The sequence below is a fragment of the Ovis canadensis genome, chromosome 12, assembly GCF_042477335.2.
Source record: "Ovis canadensis isolate MfBH-ARS-UI-01 breed Bighorn chromosome 12, ARS-UI_OviCan_v2, whole genome shotgun sequence".
Classification (NCBI taxonomy): Eukaryota; Metazoa; Chordata; class Mammalia; order Artiodactyla; family Bovidae; genus Ovis; species Ovis canadensis.
Genome location: NC_091256.1, coordinates 82,877,555 through 82,897,469, shown reverse-complemented (window position 1 = coordinate 82,897,469; position 19,915 = coordinate 82,877,555). Strand labels below are relative to the sequence as shown.

The 19,915-nt window shown below is 50.4% G+C and overlaps 1 protein-coding gene and 1 non-coding gene across 2 annotated transcripts; one reads left to right on the top strand and one right to left on the bottom strand.

Annotated features, from left to right (window-relative positions):
* Positions 1 to 831: 831 nt before the first annotated feature.
* On the bottom strand, positions 832 to 6,587 carry RD3 (RD3 regulator of GUCY2D). Its single transcript, XM_069544970.1, has 2 exons — positions 6,114 to 6,587; positions 832 to 3,806 (listed from the first exon to the last, which is right to left on the bottom strand). The coding sequence occupies exons 1-2, from the start codon at positions 6,407 to 6,409 to the stop codon at positions 3,515 to 3,517; spliced, it is 588 nt and encodes a 195-aa protein (XP_069401071.1). The 5' UTR covers positions 6,410 to 6,587; the 3' UTR covers positions 832 to 3,514.
* Positions 6,588 to 13,468: 6,881 nt separating this feature from the next.
* On the top strand, positions 13,469 to 13,541 carry TRNAS-GGA (transfer RNA serine (anticodon GGA)). The gene has a single exon. It is a non-coding gene; the product is annotated as a tRNA-Ser (tRNA).
* Positions 13,542 to 19,915: the final 6,374 nt, after the last annotated feature.

Genomic DNA, 19,915 nt, shown 5'->3' with positions numbered 1-19,915 from the left:
AAAAAAAAAACAAAAAAAAAACCCTTGGACATTCTTAGAAACTTTAAAAAGTAACCTTGCTATTTCTGCCTTGATTATGATAAAGTCATGATGTTTAGTCATTGTTTTTATTTTTAGATTAGCATCTTACTAAATATAATAAGGCTAACTTGATATAATACATAATAATATTCATAAGGAAACAGATGCCAGTTTCTCTGTTTAACAAATGATTGAAGGTGTTAAACTGATTTTAAATAGCTGTCTAAAAATGATTTGTCATTTAGGTTGAATGAATTTTCAAATAACACATTGTGTTTCGTTAGAGAAACACATGAATATAAGACAGACTGACAATATTTAGCTATACAAGAATTTATTAAATAAATATACAAATAGTGCTTTATCCTGAAAAAAAAATGACAGACTGAATTTCACTATGTGTTGATGGCATTAAAAGATAATTTTTTCATTACCTACTATTAGAATTCTTGAGATTTCTTTCGAGTTATTTTGACAAATTTTAGTGTTTTGTTTCTAAATGAGGAAAAGAGGATAAGGCTTACAGTTGCCATTTGCATGAATGTCTCAAAAAAATAAGATACATAAATGTGAAGAGTATTTTCACCAAATGAAAAGTCAAATTAACTTTAACAAATTATTGTCATTATTATTTTTGATGTTGTTTTTCAAGATATTAGAAAATCTTGGTTGCTCTGGAAGAACTTTAATCAGAAGAATAAAACAGGATCTGAGTAAAGAGCATCCTTAGGCTGATTTGCAGAATTGTTATCATTTATGTGCCATCATTAACTTACCACACACTAACACTCATGTTTCATAAGCACTCTCTTTAACCAACACTTTATTGTGGAATTAAATAAACACTATATGACCAAGAATAAAACAAACTACTTGATTAGAGCCTCATTCAAAGAAATAAACTGCAAAGATCATTGGTTGGGAAAAGCTAGAGAAATGTCAATGTGGTTTGGGCATTAGATAATACTAAAGAATTACTGTTAGTTTGGGGAGGAGTGATAGTATTCTACTGTAGTTACACAGGAAATTTTTCTTATTCCTTTGCAGTGCATCCTGAAGTATTCAGGGGCAAAATACTATGATGTCTAGGATTTACTTTTAAATACTTCACCAAAAAGTAGAAAAGCAAATATGGCAACATGTTAACTTTTAAGCCTTGGTGATGGGCATATGGAAACTCCATACACTTTCCTCTCTACCTTTCTGTACCTGAAAATGTTCATAAGGCGAAACAAGGGAAAAACGGAAACAACTCAGCAAAAGAAAATGTTATCAGGAAGTGGTTCCCACACCCACTGACTCCCTCTAGTGGCCAGTGGCATTAGCTGAGTGCAAAGAAACTACCCAGTCTGGAGCAGACTCAACCCATCTCCTCCAGATACCACACTCACAAGGAGACTCTCAAACTATTTTGTTCTTTCATTTGTTGTCACTGGGTTTATAAAAACAGAAATTTAGGTCTCATTACTCCACTTAATGACCTGAATCCAGAGGAGTAACTTATGGGTCTGAGTGTCGCCAGCTGGGACTTCCTCCAGTAGGTGACTAGGGTCTGAAGCTGGTGGGGGTCAGTCTGTCTTGATTGAGGTGAGCAGGAAGGGTTTTCATAAGAGGCCAAAATCTGTTTTTACCAGTTGTTCTTGTTATGATTAAAGTACACACAAACAATAAAACGTAAGTGCAGAACTCCCATCAGACAACCCACACATGTCACCAGAAAAGTGAACACAGCTTCAGTCTACATTAAAAGTTTAGCAAGTGAACGAACGTCTTTATGTCTTAGAATATGTAAGGTACTTTAGATGTGTTGGTTTATTTAAGTGATTCTCAACTTTCACCAATCGTGTTCATAAGTCAATTAACTCTTTCATCCTATTAGCATTGGATGAGAGGTTTTCCACCATCCTATAATTCTCTTGTTCAGATCTGAGTGAAAATATCCAAAACCAGATCATAAAAAGAACTTTTTCCCACTAAGTTTGGTCAGGGAATATACAGATCTCCCCCCACTGTTGAATTGTCTCCTTCTGGCATTTTATTTAGACCTGGGCCTCCCAGGCAGTGGTAAAGAACCTGCCTGCCATTACAGGAGGCAAAAGAGACACAGGTTCAGTCCCTGGGTCAGGCAGATCCCCTGGAGAAGTGCATGGCAACCCACTCTAGTATTCTTGCCTGGAGAATCCCTTGGTCAGAGGAGCCTGGCAGGCTGCAGCCATAAGGTGGCAGAGAGTCAGACATGACTGCAGTGACTTAGTGCACACAATATTAAAACCCACTTGCATTTTCTGAGCACACACTGATAACTGGGGCCAGACATGTTCCCCACCCATCCCCCACCCACCCAACTTCAGCCCAGAGTGTGTGGGGAGGCTGCCTGGACTTCCACATCTGCCACTGTTGATCCATGCACTGGATAATCATATGCCCATCACCAAGCTCTAACTGGGTTAGAAATGGAACGACAGTGAAGCCTGTGGGGAGGTTCTGGAATATTTCACTTGGGTACCTTGAGGTCAGTTACAAGTCTGGACATCACTTCTCTGAAGAAAGTCAAAGAGCAGGCACAACCAGGTAGAGAAGGGACCCTGGAGTCAAACACCTGACTTTCTGGAGCAGCAAGTCCGAAGGCCTTGAAGCTTAGCTTCTGGAAGTTTCTGCTGGGGACTGGCCCCTCCCACGTGATGACACTGTGGGGTGGGGTAATAACAACCCACCTCTGCCCCCGAGCTACTACAGACCCCTACACCAGTGCCAAGGTAAGAGATGGGTCAGACCACAGGCAGGTGGAGATCAGCCCTTGGGCTTGTCCCATTGTAGTCCAGGACTCACAGATTCAGGGGCAGAGACACGTGTGTAAGGGAACAAGCTCACCGCCCAAGGGGATCAGGCTGCAGTTAACGGTGGCAGAATCCTGCCCTCTTCCAAGCCTGTTTCCTCACTCACTAGTTGAGGAGAGTGGACTGGTTGTTCCTTCCAGCTCTGCCCACCCACCAGGCTGGGACCCACTGGCTGTCGTGGGGTGCACAACAGTCACCAGCAGAGAATGACCACCAGCCAGCGGGTCGTCCCTCATCACTATCCAGGGAGTGGGGGTGATTGGACATCCTTAAGTTGGAGTGAGAACTCATGACTTGGCAAAAGGCAGGGCCACTCTTCCGTTCCAGACAGAAGCAGGACATGGGGAAGAGGCGGTGGTCTGTCCGCTGAGACCCCAAAAAATCTCTAAGGGGCAGGGAAAGGGCTGCTCCAGCCAACTTGCGCAGGGGAGCAGGGGGCTCTGGGTGCAGCTCCAATTCCTGACTCCAGGCCTGGTGGTCAGTGGGAGAGGCCCGGTGGGGAGGGGTTGCTCTGTCTTACAGGCATATCTTGGGATGGGCGGTCATTTTGGCCCCACGTCGGGGTCCGGGCAGAGTGGGAAGGTTCCAGGACTTGGATGGTCCAGGTCTATCATACCCTCCCAGAGGGAGCCCCGCCCCGGGCAGGGGAAGCAGGATCAGTCCTCCTTCAGTGCCCGGAATTCCGGCAAGCTCCAGGCCCGCGGCGGCGGCGTGTCCCGCTCCACGTCCTCGGAGATGGTGTGGATGTCGCTGGCGAAGGGGGTGATGCGCGCACGGCTCCTGAAGGTGGCCAGGCTGCCTCGGGGGGCCCGCAGGCTCCACTGGCGCGTCAGCCGTTGCGCCTCCTCCTCCTCTTCCATCCTCTCCAGGATCTCCTGCAGCACCGAGCGGAAGAGCCGGGACACCTCCTGCACCTCTGGCTCCTGCTCCGCCACCAGCTGCCGGAACCTGGGTGCCGGGGGCCGGAAAACAAGGCAGGGGTGTGGTGGGTGCAGCGGCGCGCGACCCCAAGGGCGTCCCTGAGCCCCCCGCCCCCACAGTGGGAAATTCCCAGCTTCTCCACTTGCCCACTTCTTCTGAATCAGAAATCCACGCCACCTCCTGACGCTCCAGCCCATCCTGAGGTCCACCCCTGCCACTCCTGGCCTCCATGAGACTCAGCTTCCCCATCTGTAAACTGGGGTCACAGCTACTTTTTTTTTTTTTTTGGTGAGATTAACGCGCTAACATAGGGAAAGATACTGGTAGCTGCTTCTGGTTATCGATGTAGTGAGGGGAGCCCACTGGGGTTTTTCTGGCCTCGCTGGTCAGCGTGATCTCCCAGAAATGTACATCCGGTGGTGTCACCGCCCTGTGATGGTCCTTCCGTAGCTCCCCGCCACCTCGTGGCTGAGGGTGCGAGCTGTTTGGTTCTGCTCATCAGGCTCCTGGCTACTTCCTGTCTGCGCTGCAGCCAGGAGTGCGGTTCGCCAGGGCCCCAGGTCCTCCAGGATTCCTGCGTGTGTTCCCAAGCTGTATCCTCTCTCTCCAAGGTCTCTCTGGCTTGGAGCTCCAGAAAGAACCACCGCTAGCAAGTTCATGTAATACCTGGTTCCCTGGTGTGACCCTGAACAGAACACAGACTACATTTGCTAATAGTTTTTTTTTCCCCCAGACCGTGGTTTCTATTGCAAATAAACATGGGTTCTTTTCTGAAAAATACCGCAAAAGCTCACGTGCCTCTGGAGCTGCCTCCTGCCTCCCTCAGCCTCTAGCACTGACCTGGCAACTGTGGCCCCTTTCTTCCTCCTGCCTTGCTCCTTGTAACGGATCCCTGCTCATCCAGGCCCAGGCTCCAGTGCCATGAGATTATTAGTCCCTGGGGCTCCAGCTGCGCACTTCTGGAGCCTGGGAATGTCCCTGCCCGGTGCCTTGAGGGGAGTTACCTGAGGATGTCTGGAGTTACCTGAGGATGGTGGGGAGTTACCTGAATTACCTGAGGTTGTCTGGAGTTACCTGAGGATGGTGGGAGTTACCTGAGGATGGCGTTACCTGAGTTACCTGAGTTACCTGAGGATGTTTGGAGTTTCCTGAGGATGGCGGGGAGTTACCTGAATTACCTGAGGTTGTCTGGAGTTACCTTAGGAGGGCTGGGAGTTACCTGAGTTACCTGAGGGTGGTGGGAGTTACCTGAGGATGGCAGGGAGTTATCTGAGTTACCTGAAGATGTATGGAGTTACCTGAGGGTGGTGGGAGTTACCTGAGGATGGCAGGGAGTTACCTGAGTTACCTGAGGTTGTCTGGAGTTACCTGAGGAGGGCAGGGAGTTACCTGAGGATGTCTGGAGTTGCCTGAGGAGGTGGGGAGTTACCTGAGTTACCTGAGGATGGTGGAAGTTACCTGAGGATGGTGGGAGTTACCTGAGGATGGTGGGGAGTTACCTGAGGAGGATGGGGAGTTGCCTGAGTTACCTGAGGATGTCTGGAGTTACCTGAGGATGGTGGGAGTTACCTCAGGATGGCATTACCTGAGTTACCTGAGGATGTCTGGAGTTTCCTGAGGAGGTGGGGAGTTACCTGAGTTACCTGAAGATGGTGGAAGTTACCTGAGGATGGTGGGAATTACCTGAGAATGGTGGGGAGTCACCTGAGGAGGGTGGGGAGTTGCCTGAGTTACCTGAGGATGTCTGGAGCTGCCTGAGGATGGCAGGGAGTTACCTGAGGATGTCTGGAGTTTCCTGAGGATGGCGGGGAGTTACCTGAGGATGTCTGGAGTTGTCTGAGGAGGTGGGGAGTTACCTGAGTTACCTGAAGATGGTGGAAGTTACCTGAGGATGGTGGGAATTACCTGAGAATGGTGGGAGTTACCTGAGGATGATGAGTTACCTGAGGATGGCAGGAAGTTACCTGAGGATGTCTGGAGTTACCTGAGGATGGTGGGAGTTACCTGAGGATGGTGGGAATTACCTGAGAATGGTGGGGAGTCACCTGAGGAGGGTGGGGAGTTGCCTGAGTTACCTGAGGATGTCTGGAGCTGCCTGAGGATGGTGGGAGTTACCTGAGGATGGTGGGAGTTACCTAAGGATGATGAGTTACCTGAGTTACCTGAGGATGTCTGGAGTTACCTGAGGATGGCAGGAAGTTACCTGAGGATGTCTGGAGTTACCTGAGGATGTCTGGAGTTACCCGAGGATGGTGGGGAGTTACCTGAGTTACCCGAGGGTGTCTGGATTTACCTGAGGATGTCTGGAGTTACCCGAGGACGGCGGGGAGTTACCTGAGGATGGCGGGCCCACAGTAGGCCGGGTGGATCTTGGCGCAGATGTCCTCCAGCTGCAGCCTCTCGCCGGGGCTGAGGTCGTAGGCGGGCCGCGGCGCGCTGGCCAGCCAGCTGTAGTCCACGCGGGTGCAGACCTTCCTCACCGCGTGGCTGCGCTCCCGCTGCTGCCGCTCAGCCTCGCGCATCTGCCCTGCCAGCTCCACCATGAGCGTCTCCAGCACCATCTCCGCCGGGCTCCGCGACGCCGGTCGCGGCGGCGCCTCGTTCCCCCGGAGCCACGGGAGCAGGGACATGGCCCCCAGGCCCTGCCGGGCCGGGCAGGGGTGCGTCTTCCTCAGCCCCTCTGTCAGCCAAGGTGGGGAGAACGGGGTGAGGCGGGGAGAGCAGAGGCCCGAGTGAGAAGACCTCCCCCTTCACAGCTGGGCAGCCTCGGGTAAGAGGCTTAACCTCTCTGAGCAATCGTTTCTAGGTCTGTAAGACAAAGTGGTGGTGTTGTGAGAAACAGTTGTGAATTAACTTGGGAAGCTCCCAGCACCGCATAAAAGTAAGATAATCTCACGGCCATAAACGTCTCTAAAGCGTCCAGATGATTGAGCTTCCAGATCCTCGGTCACTCCAAACAAAGATGGAAATGTACTGTTGAAAATAAAGCAACAGGCCCCAGATGGAGTCCTTATGCTAAGCCCCACATCACCAAACCAAGACTTAGTTTCACCTCTCACAGGAATCACTTGATCAGCACTAGTTAAGTAATCTGCCTGATAGCCCTCTGCCAGCCCCTAAAGGATAATAACTTTGCAGCAACCAATTTGCTTTTTTTGCTTTAACATCCTTGTTCCCACTCCCTTTTGACTATAAAAGTGTTTCATTTGGTACAGCTCCTCAGAGCTCCTTGATATTTGCTAGATTTGAATAGACTTTTTTTTTTGCTCAAATAAACTCTTAAAAAATTTTTTAATATGCCTCAGTTTACCTTTTAACAATGCTGTGTGGCTGAGCATAATCTTACCCCTATGGTTTAAGGGGAAATAAACACATACATTCAGAACAGATGTTTTCATAACAGGAAATGCCCCCAGTATGTTACTGAAAAAAGCTGAAGATTGTCTGGGACTGATACTGTCCTGCAAATGATACAACTTACCCACCATTCATTCATTTACTCATCATTCATCAGGCAAAAGCATTAATCAAGCACAGTGTACACATCTGCGGAGGAACAACAAGCATGATAGCATGTCTGGACCCTGCTCTCCAGCAGATACAAGACTTGATGAGTAAAAGCCATAATTTAAGTGGAAAGGGGTAAATGTGACTGGTGAAGCATGGAGTCAGTATTGCTGGGGTAGGAATGGGGAAGGAGTGACTCTGGATGATGAAAGGGGTTTTGAAAAGCTTTGTGGACGAGAGAAGGCTGAATGGTGAGTGCAGCCTTCAGACACATGGACTGATGGAGCAGATATCCCAGGTAGAGGCTCCTGCCACGGTACAAGGTGAGATGTGTGCAAGAAGCGTCAGGTGTGACAAGGATCCTAACTCATCATATTCCCACTGGGTCTTGCTCAGTATAGGTTTGGTGAATGAATGAATGACTAGATGGATGGATAAGTGAATGATGGATGAACACGTGAGTGAGTGAATGTACTGCCATCTCAGGCATGCCCTGCTGCCTGCTGGAAGTGGGTTCATGCCTCTGACAACAGTGAAGGTGAGCTCCATTCCTGGGCTAAAATCTGAACTGGGTCTTTGAGGAGGCTTGCCTCCCCTTCCTATGCCCTTCTCCTCTCCAAGGAGCTCCCCCTTGCATGCAGCAATGGTCTTATTCCTGCCTAGACCCTCTAGATGCAGACAAAAGAGGTTCAATGAACTCATAACAACATGGTGATGAGGCACACGTCACCTCCTGAAGACTCACATCTTTTTTTAGGCAGCCTTCTTGCCACCCTGCACCAGAGAGGGTTAGCCCATAGAAATGAGCTGTTGATGTTGGGGAATCAAACACAAATGGGAAAATTATTGTGGGGTATCAGTAGCTTCTGGGAATGACACAAATCAAGCTTCCTACTTGCCCATGGAGAAAACAATGACTTCTCTTAGCAACCACCATAATTAAGAAATATAATAGTGTTCATCCTCCACTTAGTCTGAGTGCATCACCATCATGGAGGCTGCAGATTACATATCCTGATGCCTTCTGGGAGGCTGGGAGGGAAGAAGAGACCATCAGACTGATACTGGTATCAGGGGCAGTTAGCAGTTTTTCTTCTTGGTCTTCACTGCTTTATATGTCCAGAATCATGTAGTTGGGCAATAGCGTGGGGAAAGGCTGAGAGATGGGGTGGGTTCTGCTCTGAGAGCCCTGAGTCCCCAGGAATCTCTGCCTAAGGCCAAGGGATCTGATCAGTCAGGCAGAGAGATGTTGTAACTGAATGTGTTATTTTTTCCTGGAGTGCTTGTGTTTTTAAAAGAACGCAAGTCAGGACTTTTCTGATGGTCCAGTGATTAAGAGGCTGCGCCTTCACTGCAGGGGACATAGCTTTGATCCCTGGTTGGGAGGATCCTGAGATAAACTATCAGAGTTCAGATATGGACTCTGAACCAGGCAAACCAAAATGACTGGCCAAAGGAAACTTGGAAGAAATGCCCCATAAAAGTAGTTCAAACTACCACAAAGGTGCGCCTCAGTGATTCTCTCTCTGAGTCTGTCCATGTGTCTATACATATGAACTATACTCTTTTCCTCCTAATAAATACTTGTTTCAATACTTTCCATCTTTGAGGGAGTTCTTTTCTGCAAAGCTGAAGAACCACGGCCTTGTCACTGACCACGAGTCTAGTGACTAGAATTTGGTGCTTTCATTGCGGCGGCCTGACTTCAATCTCTGGCCAGGAGCCGAAGCCTTGCTTCAAGTCTCTGCAGGCCGAGGCTACCTGAGATCAATTAGATACCATAACACCGTGCCTGGGGTCTCTGAGCTGTATAAGGACCTGTCTGCCCTCATCCCCCCAAAATGTCACTGGCCTCAAAATATAAGTAGAGATCTACAAAATTGAAATTAATAAAAATTTCAAATTGAAGTAATGAAACTTCTTTCTACATTTTTATTATAAAATAATTATAATGTGAATTCATTTGATGATGTTTGAGGTGATGTGGAGCGAGGCCTTCAATAGCAAAGGGGTCTAGATTGAAGATCTTCGCATCATCCTAGATTTAAACCCTGGGGTGCTTAAAGGCTTTCAACAATTCCTGATTATCCTCAAGATTAGACTCAGACCCCTTAAGTGGCTTCAAGGCCCTTCATCATGTGGCTTCTGTTTACGTCTTCAGCTTCATGTGTCACCAAACCTCCCCTTACCCCTATGTTCCCCTAACACCCTCCCCAACTCCACCCTCCATTCCCTTAATGCACCCTGCTGCCTCTTGCTTTTAGGGCTTTGTACATCCTCAATTCCTGAATAAGCCCCACCTCAGCTCTTAGCTCATACTCTTGTTTGCTTTAGGAGCCTTCCCGATCCTCCCTGACCAGGCTCCCAGGTGTGCTTTCCCCATCATGGCATGGTCAAACCTGGCTCAGCGAACGATGATGGCCTGTGTGTCTCTCTCCAGCCAGAGCAAGGACCCAGGTCTTGAGCATCATCCTACCCAGGCCCCAGAGCCAGGCACAGGGTCTGGTCTAGAGCAAGTGTTCAACGTGTACTCAGTCGCTTCAATCCTCTTCTACTCTTTGCAACTCCATGGACTGGAGCCCACCAGGCTCCTCTGTCCTTGGAATTCTCCAAGCAGGAATACTGAAGTGGGTTGCCATGTCCTCCTCCAGGGGATCTTCCTGACCCAGGGATCGAACCCACATCTCCTGCATCTCCTGCGTTAGCAGGTGGGTTCTTTGCCACTAGCACCACCTGGGAAGCCCCAGTGTTCAACAGACATCCATAATAAATGGAGTGATACTTGCTTTCTAACTTGTTTGAATAAATACCAGAGTAACGGATAAAGTTGCCCTGTGGGGCTTTAGTCCTTGCTCTGTGTGTGTGTGTGTGTGTGTGTGTGTGTGTGTGTGTGTGTAGCTGGGCTAGAAATCTACCTAGACAATCCCTTCCCATTCCAAAATTTCTCCCCCTTCCTAAGGCCCATTTTGAAGGATTCATTTTTGGGTCAAGCACTGCCCTCCTTAAGAGCATTTTTTTTCTTCTTAGTCTGGGATTACATTTAAGTTGAAAGGAGAATGGTTTGGTCTCGGAAGGTCTTCCTGCAGTGGGGAGAAACATACAGAAAGAGGAGGTGGGAAAACCCTAGAGATAACTTATGTCTCCAGGAAAACTGTCCTCTTAACATCCACTCCAGGCCTGGTGGGGGCACCAGGCTTGAGCAGCAGGCCTACAGCTCCCACGTGCAAGGGCCTTGGGGCAGTGCTGCAGATGGAGGCTTGCATACCATATGTTTAAATATTCGCAAATTACAAATTAAGCTAACAAACTATTCAATAAAATACGTTCTCTCCCTTCCTTGTCAAATAAACCTTCATAACAACTGGAAGGGTCTGATTCAAGCTGAGAATTCTTGGATTCTGTGGAGTTCTTCGCTGGTATGTGGAGATGTGGGTTGAGCCTGTTCCTGGCCCTTAGCCTGTCCCCTCTTTCTAGCCACACCCCGAGGGGCCTTGCAGACATGCAGGGAGACGCTGAGCTTCATGTCCAGGCCCACCCACATCCCTGCCAACAGGGCCTCTTAGCCTCCCTCAGACCTAAGGTTGCTCCCACTGTGCTGTGGCTGGAGGTGTCCTGCTCCAGCTCTGGAAGTGGGCGGGTGACTGTCCAGGCAAGGATTTCTGGATCTCAGCACCTAAGGCCTGACCTGGAGGGGATGTGACTCAGAGTGGGCACCTCTCTAGACTCCCCCAGACTCCTTGCTCTGGATTGGGGAAGCCAGAGTGCAGACCAGGATGGGGCGGGGGCCCTCTTCCAAGGTAGAAGCCTGTGCCCTTGACCCAAGTTGGCTGCCAGAAACGGGGTGCTCAGCCCACGGCAGATGGCAGAGCCTGGGCAGGGATCCCGCCTGAGTCCCAGGCACAGTGGGCTCTCAGTTTCTCTGGCCCAGGGGCTGGGCTCTCAGATGGTGGAGAGGGGTGGGGTGTTTTGAATTTTCTCCTCCCCCCAATCCCTGCCTCCTAGCCCAGGCTGGAGGCTCTGACAGAGACAAGGCTTCTGCTGGAGCTATATCTGTCACGGGTGCCAGCTGTTCTCCTGGAGGCTCTCCAGCAGGTCTGATTAAGTTCTTAAGGGCAGAGGAGGGACGGAGGGGGAGATGGAGGGAAGGAGGGAAGACATGAGGGAGAGGGGGAAAGGTAGAGGGAAGGAGGGAATGCAGAAACAGAGAGGCAGGCAGACCAGACCATGCCAGAGCTGGCTGCTTGGCTTATCGCTGGGCCTCCCCGGGACCTGAGTCTGTGTTGGGAAGCACCTGATGCCAAGCTGTGGTCTGATTAAGACTAAAGACACCCAGAAGGCTCATCAGAACTGCTGTTAGGTGGTCTTGCCCAGTTGGATTCTGCCCCTCCCTTGCGTTGGAGTAACCCCCATGGCAGAGCCAAACTCCCAGCTAAAGCCCTCGCTCCCACTCAAATCCTGCCAAGTGACTCCAGGACCTTCCCATGAGGAATATCTGCTTCCTGTTCAGGCAACAGCACCTGCAATCTGCATCCAACACACAAGCATTGTTTGAATCTGTGTTTTTAAAACATTAGGACATCTGGGAAAATCTGAGTATGAGCTGTATGTTAGGGAATGGGTGTTGCTTTTCTCGGATATAAAAATGGTAATTATGGTTCTAGGGGAATCTTGACAGTGCAATCTTGGGAGGCAATGCTGGACTGTTCCTGGCTGAGTGTCAATGATTGTCTACAAGGTCTTACATTCCAGTCATTCAGATGATGCCACATGTCCAGCTACACGCGTGCATTCAGGTAGGGTAAAATACTTTGTCCAGGGGGAATTTATGCCTGTTTTTTTTTTTTTGCACTATTATTCCAATTGTATTGCGTGTTTGAGAGATTCATAATTTACAAGTTGGAATACATCTGGCTCAAAGCTCACTTCTTGCAGGAAGCCTTCTCAGTCTATTCTATCTAGCGGTTGACTTGCCCCTCAGCACCTCTGCCCACAGTTTAGACCTGACTCGTGAGTAGTGCTGTGGTGTTTCTCCACAGCTGGGGGTGGTGTTGAGGTAGTGAACGGTGGCGTGTGCTGGGAGGCTCTGGGTGGGCGAGACCAAAGCCCAGGCCTGAATTCTGACTCATGATGCGCTTGCAACTCAGTAAACATGGGTAGGGGTGTGTGCAGTGTACCTGTCCCTGTGCAGGTCTGGGGCCCCCTCCAGGAGCGTGCATTCAAGACAGGAGTGGGCACAAGGAGACAAGCCATCTCTGTGCTGTCTGGAAGGGTGCTGCCATCCAGTAAGGGACACTGCCCTTTGGTTCCTCACCAGCTCAGGTGAGGCAGGCTGGTGTAGTAGGGAGAGCCAAGGTTTTAGCAGAGAAATCCTAAATTCAAGTCCTATGCCCTTCTGGTCCCACACTGTGCTGCCTTCCCAAGTTACCTTCATTGCTCCAAGTTTCCCCATCTGTAAGATGGGGTAATAAGGTACCTACTTCAAGTTACTGTGAAGACTAAATAAGGTAATGCGGACTTCCCTGGTGATACAGTGGATAAGAACCTGCCTGCCAAGACAGAGGACGTGTGTTCCATCCCTGGTCCAGGAAGATCCCACATGCCGTGGAGCAACTAAGCCTGTGTGCTACAACTGCTGAGGCTCACACACCTAGAACTCAGGCTCAGCAACAAGAGAAGCCACTTCACTGAGAAGCCCACGCACCATAAGAGTAGCCCCTGCTCGGCATAACTGGAGAGAGCCTGCGTGCAACAATAAAGGCCCAGTGCCATCAAAAATAAATAAATTTAAAAGTTCTCACAACCAATTTGAAAAAGCAAGGTAATGTCCCTTTAAGTGCTTTGTAAACTAACAAGAAGTTGGTTGGTCTAGGTCTATGACTGTTCCTTGGCGCAAGGGCTTCAGGAGAATTCAGAGTTTTAAAACTTGGATAGAAAAAAAAAATCTTTATCTCCTCTATCTTTAACTGAAATGTGATATTTTTGTCAGTTATGAATACTGGCCCCCGACTACGGCAGTGTCAGTACTCCTGTGTCGGTTTTATCTCCCTCAGAAGTCAGATTCTTTTTTCATAATACTTTAAAGTTGTTATTCTTGAAATATGGTTTGTGCTCATCAGGGCTATGAAATCATACTCATTAGCCCTGCCACTAGAGTTTACTATTTTACGTGTGGCTACAGGGCTTCCCTGATAGCTCAGTTGGTAAAGAGTCTGCCTGGAATGCAGGAGACCCAGGTTTGATTCCTGGGTCAGGAAGATCCTCTGGAGAAGGGATCGGCTACCCACTCCAGTATCCATGGGCTTCCCTGGTGGCTCAGCTGGTAGAGAATCCACCTGCAATGCAGGAGACCTGGGTTCAATCCCTGGGTTGGAAAGATGCCCTGGAGAAAGGAAAGGGTACCCACTCCAGTATTCTGGCCTGAAGAATTCCATGGACTCTATAGTCCATGGGGTCTCAACGAGTTGGACATGACTGAGTGACTTTCACAGAGGCACATACATTACTATATCTTAAATTGCTTCTTAAAAATATTTCAATAGGAGTCTGGTTTCAGGGAAAAAGTGTTCAATAGCTGCATTTCAATACAGCGGTTTCTTTCGTAATTGCAGGAACTTAGCTGTATGCATTGAGGAACATTTCACTGAGAATGCGTCCACAGGCTTCACATACTTCCAAAGGGTCAAGGACCCTTGGCTTGGGGCAAACCTGACCCCAGTCCAGCTCCTAACTTGCTGGGCCTTGGTGCTGGGAGAGCTGTTGAAGGGAGAACTCAGGGGTGGAGTCTCACGTCCCAGCAACCTCTCGCCTGTTCTGGGGCTGCAGTCCCCAAGTCCTTTTTCTTCCGTTCTCTGCTCTTCCTTTCCCTTCCTTTCTGCCTCATTATCCTCCCACCTCACAAGCTCTGAGCCTTCCCTTCAGCCTATTTTTGAACACCCCTGAGGATAATGTCTTTTCCGTGGCTCCCTGGGTGACACTGGCACCAGCTGTAGCTCGTTGATACACTGGAGAAAGGAGCCCCATCCCTTGAGGGCAGGAGGAGTCTGGTTCCTGGCAGTTAGCACAGGAGGGGAGCAGAGGTGTTTCTGCGGTGGGAACAATGCGGGGTGTGCCCGTGGAACAGGCAACAAGGCTCTGACCCATCCTTGCCCCCCGCCAGAGGTGTAAGAGACCATCTGCCTCTGGTGGGGACCGAGGCCCCTTGCCTCTCACCATCCAGGGAAGGACCATGCACTTTCTGCCGGGAAGCTGTTTTCTCTCGACAAAACCGCCCACCCAGGCCCCGCCTCTAAAGCTGGGCCCTAACAGCTGAGCTGGGCATCTGCAGGCTGGGGCAGGGGCTGCCCTGTGTGTCCCCCAAAACCCATGATCCCAGAGCAGCACCTCCAGAGTGCAGGCTGTGAGGCTTTGTGGGAGCTGGCCCCGAGGGAGGGGCAGAGGCCTCCAAGAAGCAGGTGCAGAGAGTCTGTGCTCCCTCTGCCGACCCACCTTCCTCCCAGCCTTATTTTTGCCAAGACCAACTTCACAGAGTACAAATTACCTTATTTCTTTTTGGCGTCATAGAAAAATAGCCTGTAACCCACCAAGCCAGGCGGGACTCAGCCAGTCCTGTGGGCCTCTGCCCACCCGAGAAACATCCGCTCATCTTTTAAGACGCTACAGCCTGCCCCTCACTGGTCCCCAGAGGCTAGCAGAGCTCTCATTGCAGCATCTCTAACAAACATACGTCTCTCTTCTTTGGTTGTAATTCTCGCTCCCTGACTCGGCTATGAGCTCTATGAGGAGAAGAGCTTTGTTGAATCTGTTGAATCTGTATCTGTTGAATCTGCTGGGAGGCAGTAGGCCCTAATGAGTGGTTCCTGAGTGAATGAATGGACAAATGAAGGAATAAGGCAATCAGTCCTCCTCAGACTGAGGCAGGAGTGAAAACAGAAGGGGGATGAGTGCTCAGGTCCAGCTTGCCCCTTGGAGATCTTTGTCAGAGGGGGAAACACCCTGGTCTCTTTCTGAGAGAAACTGCCCTAGTCTTTATCTGAGAGGATATGCTATCCATGGTCCTCATCTGAGGGGAGAGGCTCTGGTCTCCATCTGAAGGGAGGACTCTGGTCTCCATCTGAGGCGAGAAGACGTGGTCACTTTCTGAGGAGAGATGCCATGCTCTCTCAGTCTTATGGGAGGCTCCTGGACTCTGTCTGAGGGGAAAGCCCTGGTCCTTATATGATAGTAGCACCCTGGTCTTTGTCTGAGAGGAGACACCATAGTCTTCTTCTGAGACAAGTTACCCTGGTCTCCAAGAGGAGAAGCCATGGTCCTCATCTGAGGGGAGAGGCTCTGGTCTCTGTCTGAGAGGAGAAGACTTGGTCCCTTTCTGAGGAGAGACACCATACTCTCACGATCTTAGGGGAGGTTCCAGGACTCTGTCTGAGGGGAAAGCCCTGGTCTTTATATGATAGTAGCACCCTGGTCTTTGTCTGAGAGAAGATACCTTAGTCTTCTTCTGAGACAAGCTGTTGTGGTCTCCGTCTGAGAGAAGAATCCACAGTCCTTATCTGAGGGGAGACAGAGATGCTCTGGTCTCCATCTGAAGGGACAGTCCGGGCCTTTTTCTAAGAGAAGTCACTGTGGTCCCTTTCTGAGAGGAGATGCCCTGGTCTTTTTCTGAGACAAGTTGCCCTGATCTCTATGTGAAGGGAGGACCCAGGTAGTTTTCTGAGAGAAGTCACTCTGGTCCCTGGCTGAAGGGAGATGCCCTGGTCCCTGTCTTAGGAGAGAAGCCCTTCACTTTTTCTGTGAAGAATCACCCTGGTGACTGTCCCAGGGGAGACTCCCTGAGCACTGTCTGAGAAGAGGCGCCTGGGTCTCGGTCTGAGAGAAGTTGCCCTGGTCTTTATGTGATAGAAGTCACCAATATCTGTCTGAGGCGGGACACCCTGGTCTCTGAAGGAAGAACCTTGGTCTTTTTTGAGAGAAATCGCCATGATCCCTTTCTGAGGGGAGACACCCTGGTCTCTGTCTTGGGGGACACTCTGCTCCGCAGACTCTGCCTGAGGGGAAGTCCCCGGTCTTTATATGATAGAAATCTCCCTTCAACTGACCAGTAGGAGGGGGCTGGTCCCATGGTGGATGCTCCTTCCCAAGCCTGATCTTGTCCCTGAGGCCCCATCCAGGCCTGTTCTCCCAAACGTGTCTTGGGGACTCACGGGCAGCTCTGTAGTCAGAGGGACTGAAGCCCACACATCGCCCATGTACCTTGGTCACTGGCGTGTCCTGAGATGCTCCAAGCCTTGTCCTTTGTGGTTCTCAAGTCACAGGTTCAAATCAAGGAAACTCTGATTTGCATTTCCCCTTGCTTCCCTTTTGAGCTTCTCTGGTGGCTCACATAGTAAAGAACCTGCCTGCAATGCAGGAGACCTGTTTGACCCCCTGGGTTGGGAAGACCCCACTCCAGCATTCTTGGCTGGAGAGTCCGGTGGGCTATAGTCCAGGGGGTGCAAAGAGTCGGACACAACTGAGCAACTGACACACTTGCTTCCCCCTAGGTGGATCCTCCCTGTAAAGGCAGAAGGGAAAAGCCTTGGGCTGGGTCCTCCCTGACAGGCTTGCTGCCTCTGGAGTAGACAGAAACCATGACTTCCTGTGAGTCTGTGAAGCAGGGACCAGGCCATGGCACGGAGGCTGCTGCAGAGTCTGCCGCCTCTTGTGGGACAGACGAAGACAGTCGGGGCCTCCCTGCGGCCATCGGGGCCCTACGCTCAGACGGCGCGGTGGACTGTCCCCTTCTACTCAGCTCAGCTCAGCCGGCCACTGCTGTAACTTCTGTCCCCTGGGGAGGTGACCCTCTTACCTGGCTTTCTGAGGTCAGGCTCTGCAGAGGTGAAGGTCCCAGGGGGTCCTGATTCTGCTTCCCTGTCTGGGAGACGAGAGTGTCTGGATCCTTTCAGGGAAAGACAGGAAGTTCATCGGCCACAGGAGGACAGGGTCAAGGGAAGACTACATCCAAACGCCTCCCTCCTCTTCCTCTTGTGCTGTGGGCTCCTGCCTCACGCTTCTTCCTCCTTCTACCTCTCAGAAGTTGTGCTGAGAGAAAACAATGCTGACCAGAGGAGGGATCCACCCTGGGCTGGAGTTTGCAGTGTGCGTGTGTGTGTGTGTGTGTGTGTCTCCAGAGGCTGGAACCACACAGCTCCTTGGATGAACCCCAAGGCAACCCAGCTCCTGATTGGTGGTTGCCATGGAGACCCACCTAAGCCTCTTCCACCTGAGCTGTATTATCTGAAGAGGGAGTCTATTTGACCTGACAGTCACCTGAGAAGACCCAGGGGGTGAGAGCAGGCCCGTGTCCGGATGGCCTTCTGCCCTGGCCTCCCCCAGCTGGCGCTTGGGCTGGCACAAGCTGGGGAGCCAGGACATGCTTGCTGCACCCTCTGTAGAGCCCTAGGAGGACCTGCTTAGAGCAGATGTTTCCAGGTACCAGCTGGATGGTTCCTGGCCAAAGCACGCTCTTTCCACCCACTCCCTCCACCAGCAGAGGAGTGATTCAGGTGCCGAGAGCAGGAACTCTCACCTTTAATCACAACCCTCTCACCTGCCCTCCTCTTGGCTCATGAAAATTCTCTCCTCCCCTCAAGGCAAGCTCAAGTGCACAGAGTTCTTCTTTTGATGCTCTGGAGGAGGGGCTAGGCTGAGGAAATAATCCCAGCAGAGGAGGCAGGGTAGACTGTGATTACTGACTTTGAGATAAGATGGGGGGCCGGCAGGAGTGGGCCCCTTGCTATTCCTCCTGTTGCTATTCTTCCAAGTCCTGCACTTGCCTCTGGGCCTCCTGCCTGTCTCTGTGCCCTGCACACTGTCACGTGGAGACTTTTCAAGCTATGGGCCCCGTGTGGGCCAGACATTAGAAACCGATGCCCGCTGCCCCGTGGGGGCATCCGGGGTGCCCTAGTGGGCACTAAGCTGCCTTGTAATAGATCTCAAGTGATGCCGTACCAGGTAGTACCAGGTACCAGGCAGTAGAGTGACTTCTGGATATGTCTAGTCCTGAGTGTATCGAAAATAAAGCAGAAAGCATCACCAAGAAGAAACCAAGCCATGCCTGATGAACCACCTCACTCCACTCACCTGCCTGCCTGCATGTTTTGATTATGTCCCTGAGTGCTAGGCCGCTTTGCGCTTCCTTTGTGGCTGGATCCATTAGATAGATCTGCCTTTCCCCCCTCCAGCTGCTCAAGCAGGGCTCTGGAGTCAGGAGCTGCGTCATACACCTCTCTTGACCAGTTCACAGTACAACAGTCCCAGTGATGGGGAAGGTCCTTCGGGGATAGGACACTCCCACATTTTTAGGAGCTTAAGTTGACCTCCTCACACTCACAGATCCACGGTGGCCTCCACACCCAGGATAAGCCACAGCCAGAGCAACCTGGGGCAGGTAACCAGGAGTCCCCACCTCTGAACACCCCACCACTATGCTGACACAAGGGCAAAAATTCCAAGGTGTTTCCATGCTGGCAGGGAGGGGACCAGTAGGATGAGAAGGCTCTGCTCTCTCTTCGGGAAAGTTGCTAGAAGTGGTAAGAAGAGGCCTGTGACTAAGTCACAAGTTCGTTCATGCAGCACGGATGTCCAGAGCACTCTTCTGTGCAGGCAGGATACCAGATGCTGGCTGAGGGTTCACAGTTCCCTTCCTCACCCCTCTCACTCCACACTTCCCAGCCAAAGCCCCTTGAGGCTGGGTCAGATGAGGAGAAGATGGAATTCTTGGGATTTCCCTGGTTATCCAGTGGTTAGGACTCTGCACTTCCACTGCTGAGGGCATGCATTTAATCCCTAGTTGAGGAACTAAGATTCTTCAAGCCTTGAGGCACAGCCAAAAAAAAAAAAAAATTATTTAAAAGAAGAAGAAGAACATGGAATTCTTACAGGAGAGTGCGGAGCAGGGACAGAATTAGAGTTCGGCGCAAAATGCCTTTTTCTTCCTGCTGTGTAGTCTTGGGTCAACTACAGACCATTCTATTTGAATGAAAAAATTTACCCTATGGATTAGGCTTAAAACCTCACCCTCACACATACACACACACGCACACACACACATACACACACACACAATTAATGTAAATGAGATCATGCCAACTCTGAGCCATTAAAGGAAGATCCGTCTGCAGCAGTGTGCTAAGGACTCCTGACCTGTGACTCTGGGGAACACGCACACAGATGACTAGTTTCTCAGCGTCCTCCCCTCCCAACACAGCTAGCCCCTTCCCTCTACTTTTCAGTGACACCTATGCCCAGAGGAGGGGGGTTATCCCTTCCTACTTCCCTCCCTCCCCCACCGCCCTGACACCATAACTCCAACACAGCTTGGTGTTGGTGCCGACTGCTCATCTCTTTTCACCCGTTAGCCTGTGGAGGCTTTGTGATTATCCACGCTGAGTGTGAGTTTTACTAGGGAGAGAAAGTGGTGGTGGTTTTTCCCTCATTTGGCATCCCACAAAGTCGCTGAAGTGTAGTTAAATATTCAGCAACCATTCAAATGGAGAAGCACCAGCAGGGCTGTGACATTGCCTCACAGATGGCATTTGATTAATAAATTGGAGATGTGGAATTACGAAGCCACTGGCTGCAGAACTGGATTAAAA